This window comes from Branchiostoma floridae, chromosome 4 (assembly GCF_000003815.2).
Source record: "Branchiostoma floridae strain S238N-H82 chromosome 4, Bfl_VNyyK, whole genome shotgun sequence".
NCBI classification, from domain to species: domain Eukaryota; kingdom Metazoa; phylum Chordata; class Leptocardii; order Amphioxiformes; family Branchiostomatidae; genus Branchiostoma; species Branchiostoma floridae.
Window position 1 is genome coordinate 706,772 of NC_049982.1, and position 11,255 is coordinate 718,026.

Consider the following 11,255-nt stretch of genomic DNA (forward strand, 5'->3'; position numbering starts at 1 on the left):
TTAGTTTCTGTGTTGGTTTTGCATGTGGGTTCTCATATGACTTGGTGCCACAAACCCCTTGTTGCACACCTTGCACCTGTGCGGAAACTCTTTAGTGTGGTTTCTGATAACATGTCTCTTCAAATCGCCACTCATAGTAAACCTCATGTCACAGTGTTGACACTTGTAGGGCTTCTCCCCAGTGTGAATCCTCTTGTGTTTCTGTAGATTACCTGCATGTGTAAACCCCTTCCCACACTCCCCACACACACAAGGCTGCACACCAGAATGAGTTAACGTGTGTGTGGTCAGGTTTGACTTTACATTGAACGCCTTCCCACACACTTCACACCTGTAGGGTTTCTCCCCTGTGTGTATCCGCTGGTGTTTCTTCAGGTCTGCTTTCTGTTTAAAACCCTTCCCACAGGTGTGACACTTGTGTGGTTTCTCTCCTGTGTGGGTCAGCATGTGACGATTGAGATGATCTATTCTGTCAGTTGAAAAATTGCAGTGTTTGCATCTAAACTTTTTTGACCCTGACCTGTCTGCATGGTGCTTCACATGTTTGTCCAGGTAGTCTTGAGTGGAGAACAGCTTCTCACACCTGCTGCACCTGTAGCCTGTGACACCTGACTGGACACCTGTAGAAAGATAACATTAACAGTGACAATTTGACATATCAACATGTCTGCATGGGTCTTCACATGTCTGTCCAGGTAGTCCTCAGTGGAGAACAGCTTCTCACACCTGCTGCACCTGTAGCCTGCAACTGCACCTGTCTGCACACCTGCAAAAAGATAACACTTACAGTGAGCACCTGAGCTATATCTACATGTACCTCCACATGTCTGTCCAGGTAGTCCTGGGTGGAGAACAGCTTCCCACACCTGCTGCACCTGTAGCCTGCAACTGCACCTGATTGGACACCTGCAGAGATACAACAAGTTACACATTCAGTGTTATCTCCAAACAATGTATGGACCTGACATGCTTGGATTAGCCTTCACATGTCTGATAGTCCTTGGTAGAGAATTATGAGCCTCCCACACCTGCTGCACCTGTAGCCTGCAACTGCACCTGTCTGGTAACCTGCAGAGACAGAGTATGTTACACATTTAGTATGTGTATGGATCTGGACTTGGATCAACCCTTACATGTCTGTCCAGGTTGTCTTTGGTGGAAAACAGCTTCTCACACCTACTGCACCTGTAGCCTGCAACTGCACCTGTGTGGACACCTGATGAGAAATAACAAGTAACATCCTTTTCTGTCTGATATCTAAACATGGCCTGATATGTCTAGACCGTCTAGACTTAACATGTGTAAATAGTCCCCAAACTTAATAGACTTTAGCCTCCTACACCTACAACAGTATCTGTCTGGATACCTGAAAAGACATAGTACTAGTAGGTCACATCCCAAGTATGATATCAAAACAAAGTACAGACATGACATGTCTGGATAATGCTTTGAATATCTGTCCAGGTAGTCCAAGGAGGAGAATAGATTCCCACACCTGCTGCACTTGTAGCCTGATATTGCACCTGTCTGGACACCTGCATAGATAGAATAGTTTATACTTTTAATGTTGTCTTCAAACAATGTATGGACCTGACATGCTTGGATTAGCCCTCACATGTCTGTGCAGGAAGCCAATGGTGGAGAATAACTTCCTACACCTGCTGCACCTGTAGCCTGCAACTACATCTGTCTGGTAACCTGCAGAGAGAATGTTACACATTTAGTGTTTCCTTCAAACAATGTATGGACCTGGACTTGGATTAACCCTTCCATGTCTGTCCAGGTTGTCTTTGGTGGAGAACAGCTTCTCACACCTACTGCACCCGTAGCCTGCAACTGCACCTGTCTAATTACCTGTTGAGACATGTCGTTCGATAGCATGATTATGGTGAAAAAAGACCTACCACACTAGCTGCGCCTACAAAATTAATGCACCTGTCTGGATCGTATACTTGTACAGAGATAACAGGTAGTAGCTTCAGCAGGATATTCAAGCAATTTGTGGACTTGACATTTTTAGCTTAGTCTGTCCAGGTAGTCCTCGGTGGAAAACAGCTTGCCAGACCTGCTGCACCTGTAGCTTCCAATTGCACCTGTCTGGATATGTGCAGACAGATGTACTTTCAATTATTTAAAGTTGTACTGGGTGACTTTTAGAAAAGCTTCCACACATGCAACGGGTATCATTACACCTGTCTAAATCCCTGAAGAGATATAACAGTGGACAGCTTCAGAGTGGAACAGACATTGTCTCATGTCTTCCAAGTAGTCCTTTCTACAACTTAGCTTCCCACACCTTCTGCAACCTGTAGACCACAATTGCATCTGTATGGATACCTAGAGAGACATAATAGGTGTCACATCTATTATGGTATCAAAGCACTAAAACTCTGTATCAAGAGATGAAGAAATGTCAGTTCTGTAACAGAAGGCAACACGTTTTGTAGAGATTCATCTCAATAGATCTACAACAATATACTAATCAAGGCTAAGTTCTTGGGACCGAATTTCCTTCTAAATCTACAATGAGCTACATGTATGCCTTACGTTGATTTTGCTGCTTGGGCTCCTCTTCTTTTGTCTCTGCTTCTTCAAAGATGCCCAGATCCTTGGCGTACTCATTTCCATACCACACCATCAGCTCGGTGCCGGGGGGAATAGGCTTGTAGGTGCGGTAGTAGATGTTCCTGTAGTACTGGAAGGCCACCAGGTTCTGCTCCTCCTCATTTCTGGCACAGTTCACGTAGCGCATCCAGCTGCTCTTGGTGATGTCAGTGGCATCAATGTAGTACTTCACCTTGTCATTCTTGGAGATCTGCATGAAAATTATTTCGTTTGAATAAACCAATGCATCACACTTAAGCAGCATCATGTATTCCTGGGCCATTGTTTAGTTTGTGACACATTAAAGAGAAAACAAGACTAGTGCTACAAAAGACTGTTGTTTCAAAAGCTTTCTGGTACATGTAGTTTGTGTCAGTCAATCTCCCACAGAAAATGTAAATAAATGGATCCTCAAGATGTAGTATTAACACTAGTGCTGTTAGTGCTGAGAAAAATATGGCTATAGGCCACTTACTTGCCAAGCATATCCACTTGTCATGCCTATCTCTGGCCCAGTGATTTTCCCATCATATGGCCCAAACACAAAGTTCTTTGGCATGGCCTTTCCATCCAGCCAGACACCGTCCCCTGCTCCCTTGATCTTGGATGGGCAGACAGACAGGTAGTCAGGTAGTGTGTGGACCGCTCTGTTTTCTACTCCCTTGGGAACTTCTTTGTCCTTCACCACAATGAGTGGACCATGGACGGGACAGTCTCCCTCATAAAGCTCATTGCAGTCTTCACAATCTGAAACAAAATAAAGGTATGTTGTTTGTTACAATGATCTAATCGAAGAAAATTGATAAGAATATTGCACCAAAAAAGAAAACACATACACTATATAGAAAACACATACACTATATCTTTATGGACTACAAAACAACTTTGCTTCTACTGTAACAGTTATGGATATTCAATAAAGGAAAATAATCCACTGGCCTATGTGTTTCTCTTTGTACAACCAAGTAACTACTATTTAAGAATAATTTCAAAGAAATTTCAAACATACACAAGTAGTGGTCATCATCCGGAAGTTCAACTTCCTTGTAGTCCTTTCGTGGAATGTTGCGTTGTGGATAGCGACTCTTCCGAGGCTCCTCCGTATCCTCTACTGGCTCCTTTTTTGGTGGTTCCTGCTGCTTTACTGGTTGGAGTGTTGTGGTCAACAGCTCTGTTTAAAAAAAAAGACATCATGCCCAGCTTAACTCTATTTTAGAAGGGATGTAAAAGAAGGCAATTCTACACAACATTGCCCCAGTTTTGCTCTCTGTTATGGATAAAAGCCCGTTATGGGTGTAGCAGTATCTGTCAGGAGTTTCAAAATGTAGGAATCTTTAAACATGTCTACCTCCACTCTAAAATCTGGCAATGGTTTTGTAGACTTTGGACATGTAGAATTAGCCTAGCCTAGCTGTCCATACTGCAATCATTGAAAAAGTAGAGTCGGACAAATACAGTACCTTCCTCCAAATCTGTACTGATGTCTGACTCTGACCCCTCCTCCTGCCCATCCTGTGATCCAGCAGCCTCCCATTGCTGGATCTCTAACTCCAGTTCCTCCATCTTCTTCTCCAGCTCTGCAATGCTGGCTGCTGTGGCTGCCTGCATCTCAGCCACCTCCTCAGGTTGGAATCCCGGGAACGTTTTGGCATCTTCATCGTCACTCTCCTTTGGAGCTTTGCTCACTGTTGCTTCTGCTTTCTTTTTTGCCTTTAGATAGAGTAAATGATATTTCTACTACGGCATATATTTAAGAGATATAAAAAAATGTCAATAAGCCCTCTAAGGTACCCATTAGATCCCATTTTCCTGTGAGTGGACTTTTGCTGTCCTTGGTGCTGATTGTTGCATTAACAATAAAGGTCACATCCATATTCACTGTTTTACATGAACATTTTGATTGGCAAAGGGTCATTGGTGTTCACCACCAAAAGAGTCATTGATGAGTATGCAGAGGTCTATGAGCACACCAACAATAGGCTAGAGCAAGAACTGTGCATCTGAGGATGGCATTTCAGCACCAACCTTATGAATGTACAAGACCCTCTCCTAATATCGTTTGCTATTACAGTACTATAACATTTGATACAAAAGCGATGTACTGCCACATGTTGAATTATTTGGGCTTTGAATATTGACTGTTTCAAGCTTCTGTCTCTTCAGACAATCTATGAATTTACAATAAAAATAATATTGCAAGTCAAATGTTAAAATCATTATATCTTGCCATACCTTTGATTTTGGGTGGGAACCAGTAGTCTGGGGCTTAGGTTTTGGCATCCTGGGTTTCTTGGGTGGCAACAGGAACCAAGCTGTGGGTAGATCAAAACAAAAAAGGATATCATTTCTATCAGCTAAAAAGACCTGAACAAAACGTTTATGGTACCAGTGAGCAGTCATTAGCAATTGAAATGGATATAGCAGCACAACATGTCTTGGTCTATCAAGAAGCACTGTGAAAGAACCAAACTTGTGTTCCCCATGAGTAGAAGAAAACTCATGTCCATGAAAACGTTGCCTAAATAGAAGGAGCCCAACATATCTGTTGTACTTAATGCAGGGCTCAAAATACTGGGTGCATGTGCACCCAGGTGCACCTAAAATTGGAGCTGTGCACCCAATTATTTTCTGTGGGTGCACAGGGTGTGTTATAAGTTTAGAATAGAGTAGGATAGAATGCATGAGAAAAGCAGTTGTAAGGTATCCCCTCCCCGAAAGTTAGAGAACCAGCCCCAGAGAGACAGGGGTTAAGTCTGGGTGAAACTAGGTCAGCAAGAGAGTCTGGTTGAGGAATCCAGGGAAGGAAGTCTGGACAGGAGGTCCGGGGAAGGAGTCTGGATTTGGAAAGATTGTAACATCTTGGACAGAGTGGAATAAACGAGTGTGAACTGCAAGACGTCTCTGTATCTTCAGTCGGAAAAGAACCTGAATCTAACAGGGTGCACCCAAATATTTTCTTACATTTATGTATGTAAAGATATCAAAGTATACTAGTATACATCATATTCTTGACATGATGAGATCTGAGTGTTAGAAAGATAATAAAAATGTCTGTCATGGTACTTGTAAAAGAATTTTTTAGCTGGTAACTACGTTTTATTATTAGGTTACTACTTAACTTTAAGTGGTGCACCCAAAAAATTTTTGGTGCACCCAATGTTTTAAGCTGGATGCACCAGTGCACCTAATCCCATAAATGAATTTCGAGCCCTGTATTGTAACTTAATATCAGGTTAGCTTCCCTTTATAAGAATATAGATTCTCTCACGTTTCTTTGGGCGCTGGTTCTTTTTCCTCTCCAGTTCAGGTGTCCATTCCTCATCTTCCTCTGACTCACTGCTGGTGAGGGGTGGGGTGGGGGGCTCCTTGGGCTGAACCAAGCTGCGCCTGTTCTTTTCCATGAAGTAGGGTTTCTTACCAGGCAGACCTACAAATGCCAAATTTGATTAATGATAAGTCTTTTTTGGCTGCAAAACTTGATGTTTCCCAAAACTATCACCACTACAGCACTTCATTTGTAATTCATTTTGGGAAAAAGGTTCACTGTGCACATCACTCTCCTATGCAGAGGGAAGTCGTCTCAAAACTCCTCTTGTGAAAGCAGAGGTAGAACAAGAAGAGTTTTGAGGCTACTTTGGACCCCTTTGCGTAGGAGAATGGTACACATTTTACCTCTAAATTTAGGTGCACATATAAGGTTTTCGGGGCACAACTTCAGATCAATGAAGTAGAATGTCAGCAAAAACTAATTACACACTTTACTGCCTCCCTTAAGAACTTGAACATGAAATTCTACAGCTAATCAAAAATTTCACTTACCATTTTTGAGACGAGAAAATGCCAAGATTATACTGTATACTGGTGTACAATAGTATATTCATGTACGTAACACTACACATATATCTAGGTGCACTGATCCACCCACAGTAAAGAAGATGCTGCTCAAATTTCGGATGCACAAAAGTGCATAATGTATTTATTTTTATAATTAAGACTACAAAACTTACCAAGCATCCTCATGACGTCATAGTTGCGCTTCATGTTCCGATATCGCGTCATCTCGATTTTAGTGAGCTCAGCCAGTTCCTCCTTGCTGAAGTACTGTTCAATGCGGATGTCTTCTGTCTCTGGGACTTTGCTCATGTCAAAGTCTGTGTCTATCATGTTTGCGAATGGGTTTGAACTGGGAGAGAAAAAATGATACAAAACATGAATAAAACATCATCATCAATGGTTGATATTATAAGTTTAATCACAAGTTAGTAAGACACACTTTAAAGTTTGATACTCCTAAAATCTGATTGCTAAGAATTGGAATGTACAAAATGCAACTGGTTAATTTTTTCAAAGTAGCACATAATAGTCTACATCTTGTGCAACATTAAAAAAAAAAAATCCTCATGCCTAAAACTTCAGATATGGCAGATAAGCATACAAAGGGGGAAGGGGATGAAATCATATGATATTTATCATCTTAGCAATGATATGAGTATGACGTGTACAGTCACGTCATGATTACTATTAGGATTTTGCTCGCATTTTCATGAAAAATTGTTTAAATCAACTTATAAGACCAGAATACCTGGCACTGGTGCTGGCTGCTTGCTTGTCGTTGTTCTCGTCGTCTGATCCTGACGAGCTCGCGCTGCTGACAGACGCCATCTTCACACTGTCGTCTGCACTTTGCAAATGGCGGGAAAACTCCTGTCATGACAGAAAAGTAAAGTTGTAGCCTACAGCACAAATTTAACACATTTCCTACAATTTATTACCTGTCTTGGTGACTTGTAAATACTTAAGGCCAATCTGACAATCGCCGTGCACTTGCAAATATATCTACCTGTAACATTACACGACTCGTCTTGGAAAATAAACAAACCTTCAACACTTAGGAATCATTGCCTGTTAAGTTCACAGAACCTACGCTGAGTTTTCCTAAAAAATGACGACAGCAAAAGGACGTCTTCTTGTTGCAAATAACTAAAAATGACGACGACAACTAACGTTAGAGGTACATCTACAACGTAAACAAAAATTCTGTCAGAGAACGTCTTGTCACCGAGTTGTCAAAATGTCGTCTGCACAGAGAATGAAACAAAAATTGAAAAGACTGACAGAAAATTGACTTGACATGGCAAAGACGTGATGGAAAGAGACTCACTGAATGCTCCTACGACCTGTTGAACTCGAATTCCGCTAAATTCCAACTTCTTTGGCAAGAAAATCGCGATTTTGCCTGTACAAAACTGCAAAACGTCCGTCTTGCAGTGGAACTGGCGGCAAAATGACTTTGGGAACATTCGGAGGTCTTTTTCCCACGATGCACAGCGGTCGTACCTTTCCGGCGGCTGTTCGGGTATAATCGGGCTTTCTCGGTAACGAAGTATGAACAGACTGTTGATGCAGTAGTAGACAGGCAACTGCTGAACTTTACTAATAGCCAAGCTCTGAGCGCCGAATTCCTTTGTTAATGAAATGAGATTTTAAGAGACTTTTTTAAAAGTTAATGCTTGATGCAGGGTCTTTTCCTAAGTTCCGCAACAAAATTAAAACACCTCCATTTTTTTATCTATTCTTATTTTTATATCGATAAATAGCAACGTTTCCTAGATCGTAACAAAGAATCTTAAATCTGAGTAACTACAGTTATGGACAGTTAACTTATACCACCAAGGACATATTATTTCCTTGACGTCACACAGACCTTGAGCTAAGATTCACTTCATGTAAAATGATAATACGTGCTCATTAGCTGGAAATAGAGAATGCCAGATACAAAAAAGGCCCATTGACGAAAGAACATTTCAACTTTCAAATAAATGAATACGTTATCTTCAATCTACCATATCAGACGTTAAACCGGATAGTGAGTGTGAGTGAGTGGTGTGAGTGAGACATGTAGTAGGAAAACTACTTATTCATTTATTAGGAGAATTAGCTAAAAGTTATCATGTTCTGTGTACCACTGTTTTACTATGTTTGCCTTCTTGCATAGGCTTCCAATAAAATTATTGTTAACGTTATATTGTTATCCTCATTTGTGATTAATTGCCCCACCCTTACATCTGCTTGGTTGCGAAACTTTTGTTGATAGCTTGGTCAGGAACCCCCCACGTGTGTAATGGTTAGTCCCGAGTCCAAGAGACCAAGATGGCCGCTTGAGTCTGGAAATTCCGCCAGTTCTCCCGTTATTGTCTCCAGACCACGCTGTAGCGATGCCGAAGAAGAGAAAGAGGGCGGCCGCGGATAGGGGGAAAGAAAAGCCCCAAGAAGAAGCCCAATCAGAAGGGTATGTTTGTATTTTGTCGTCCTTTTCGCACGCAGCTGTATCAAAATCTATGCACGCGAATCGCGGCGAATTTTTATATGCGCAGATTTTGACACTGTTCTACCAAGGAGGCCCCTTTTCAACCTCCTTGGTTCTACTCAGTAGCCGCAAAAGGTAACAGCGTCTTTCTTTAGCCAGACATAGCAGGTTTGCAGATTTTTTTGCTTGCACATTATGTGCCGTTTCATGATTGTATATCAGTTCATCTTACATTCGGTTCCTTGTATTCTGTCATATGTAAATCAGAATGGATGTTCTTTTATGAGAAACGGCCCCGCTTTGTGATCAAAACAACCCTGACTCCCGTATATGCCTGCATATGTCAGGTCAGACACTACTGAAATAATAATGCTGCGGCCCCCAACCGGCCTGCTACACTCCTCGCACACAGTCTCACCTAGTATGGTTTGATTTGACTTATTTATTCTGCGCATATTAAAATCATATGCACATGTCAATAGATCCTTGTGAATATACAAGAAGAATAAAAGATCATGTGCATGGGAGAATATGGAAAGCCACAGTGGCACATCTTCTTTACTTACTTTAGTCTCATACGTCTGGTGTATTATTTGCAGACAACTTATGTACCCAATTACTATAGAGGCTGAATTATGTGCTCGGCAGCTCAAAAGCACCTCCTCAAAGTTAATAATAATAATAATAATACATTTGTAATAATAAACATGGAACCCCCATCTTACGTCCCTTCTGATTGCAAATGACAAGTCACTACAGCATCCAGTCTTCTTTGGTGGTCTCCCATCCAAGTACTGACCAGAATGTCAAAGATCGAGGGATTGGGTGTATCAACGCGCCACACTGTCGTAGAATGTAGAATGAGATAATCAACAGTTTACACATGGGTCAGTTACAACAAGTGTCCCATACAGTTGAACAAAGGGGAAAAAATGCATGGTTCCATGTCGGAAACTCTGACATGACCCTCTCCACTTTCTCTTTTGTAACCACTTGAACTTTTGCCATTCGATGCCATATGTCATGATATGGCATGACTTTGTCAATATTGACCTTTGTAATATCCCAATGGGCCAGTTCCAAAATGAAGGAGAATGGGTGGTGGAACTGGAAGAGATTTGATTTGACGGGGTTTTCAAAGAAACCTGGATCGGACAGGGGGTTGTTAGTCTTAAACAAGAAATATGAATGCACAGCCAGTGGCAGAGTTTGTCATACTCATACAAATTTGATATGGTCTGTGCAAGGACATTACAATACACACACACACACACACACACACACACACAGGCATACATATACTATAGCGTAACTTCCAGGGCTCCAGAATAACTTTTTGACCTAGGAGCACTTTGTCAGGTGCTTCTAGAGAAGTTGCAATGCTACTGTTTGGTTTCCTTTAAATTTAATATTTTTCAGCCAGTCTTCAATAACCATATTGTTGTACTTGTACTAGTAGTTGAGTCTTGCCTGTACATGTTTGACTGCCTTGTGTAGCATCTGCTGCATTTGGTGTGATAATTTTCTTGTTATTGTCATGATAAATTCCTTGCTATTGTTTAAGTAGAGTAGAGTTCTTCTGATGAAGGTAGGAATGTCTGGTTCTAATTTTGTCAGACGGCTCTTCATTTCACATGACACATCATCCCTGGTCACTGTGGGTCATCCAGATCTCTGTATTTGTAATACACAAGTTGTGTTGTCTCATGTGGTTATCCAGGCATGTGGTTTGCAACAAAAACAACATAACTGTGTGGTGCAACATCTGTTTATAATCATACTTAGTTATACTTATACAAGTATATGATAGATTTATCAGGCCTTTCATCAAGTAATCATTATCTGCACCTTGGTTATATTTTGTCTGACCCTAACTCTTTCCTCATGATCTCGATGAGACTATTGAGAGTGCTGCCAATTTGAGCTTCTCATGAATAAACTAAGATTTGTACAAACTGTTGAAATTTATAATTGTACCCTGTCTACCCCTGTAGTGAGAGTGAGCCGTCCCTACAGGAGGAGATGACAACAGAGTACCTGTCTATTCTGGAGTCCATGGACAGTACTGGTAACACACAGTCTGGTACAGGTAAGCATTGTTCTAGCTAGGAGTTTATTCGACCGTAAGGCCGTGGGTAGTGGTGTTTCTGAAATTCAAAAAAAATACATAGACAGGCCCAACAAAAATCTTTGCCATGAAGTGCATGACCACACATATATACTCCAGGAGCATGAAAGATCTATGGTGTAGATTTTTAAGTTCTAAAGCTTACTTAGGGGAAGAATTACTGTCAGACAGGTCACAGTTGTAGACTGTGGCCTTATGTGACCTAACCTGGGATCC

The 11,255-nt window shown here is 41.4% G+C and overlaps 1 protein-coding gene and 1 long non-coding RNA gene across 2 annotated transcripts; one reads left to right on the top strand and one right to left on the bottom strand.

Annotated features, from left to right (window-relative positions):
* On the bottom strand, positions 1 to 7,913 carry LOC118412908 (histone-lysine N-methyltransferase PRDM9-like). The gene is made up of 13 exons (XM_035815966.1): positions 7,766 to 7,913; positions 7,187 to 7,308; positions 6,612 to 6,787; positions 5,873 to 6,031; positions 4,837 to 4,916; positions 4,065 to 4,314; positions 3,614 to 3,775; positions 3,080 to 3,351; positions 2,548 to 2,815; positions 1,057 to 1,068; positions 818 to 894; positions 727 to 766; positions 1 to 620 (listed from the first exon to the last, which is right to left on the bottom strand). Exons 2-13 carry the CDS (start codon positions 7,264 to 7,266, stop codon positions 1 to 3), a joined length of 2,196 nt encoding a protein of 731 aa, XP_035671859.1. The 5' UTR covers positions 7,267 to 7,308; positions 7,766 to 7,913.
* A 788-nt stretch (positions 7,914 to 8,701) lies between these two features.
* Positions 8,702 to 11,000, top strand: LOC118414691. The gene is made up of 2 exons (XR_004831004.1): positions 8,702 to 8,893; positions 10,906 to 11,000. It is a non-coding gene; the product is annotated as an uncharacterized LOC118414691 (long non-coding RNA).
* The last annotated feature ends 255 nt before the right edge of the window (positions 11,001 to 11,255 follow it).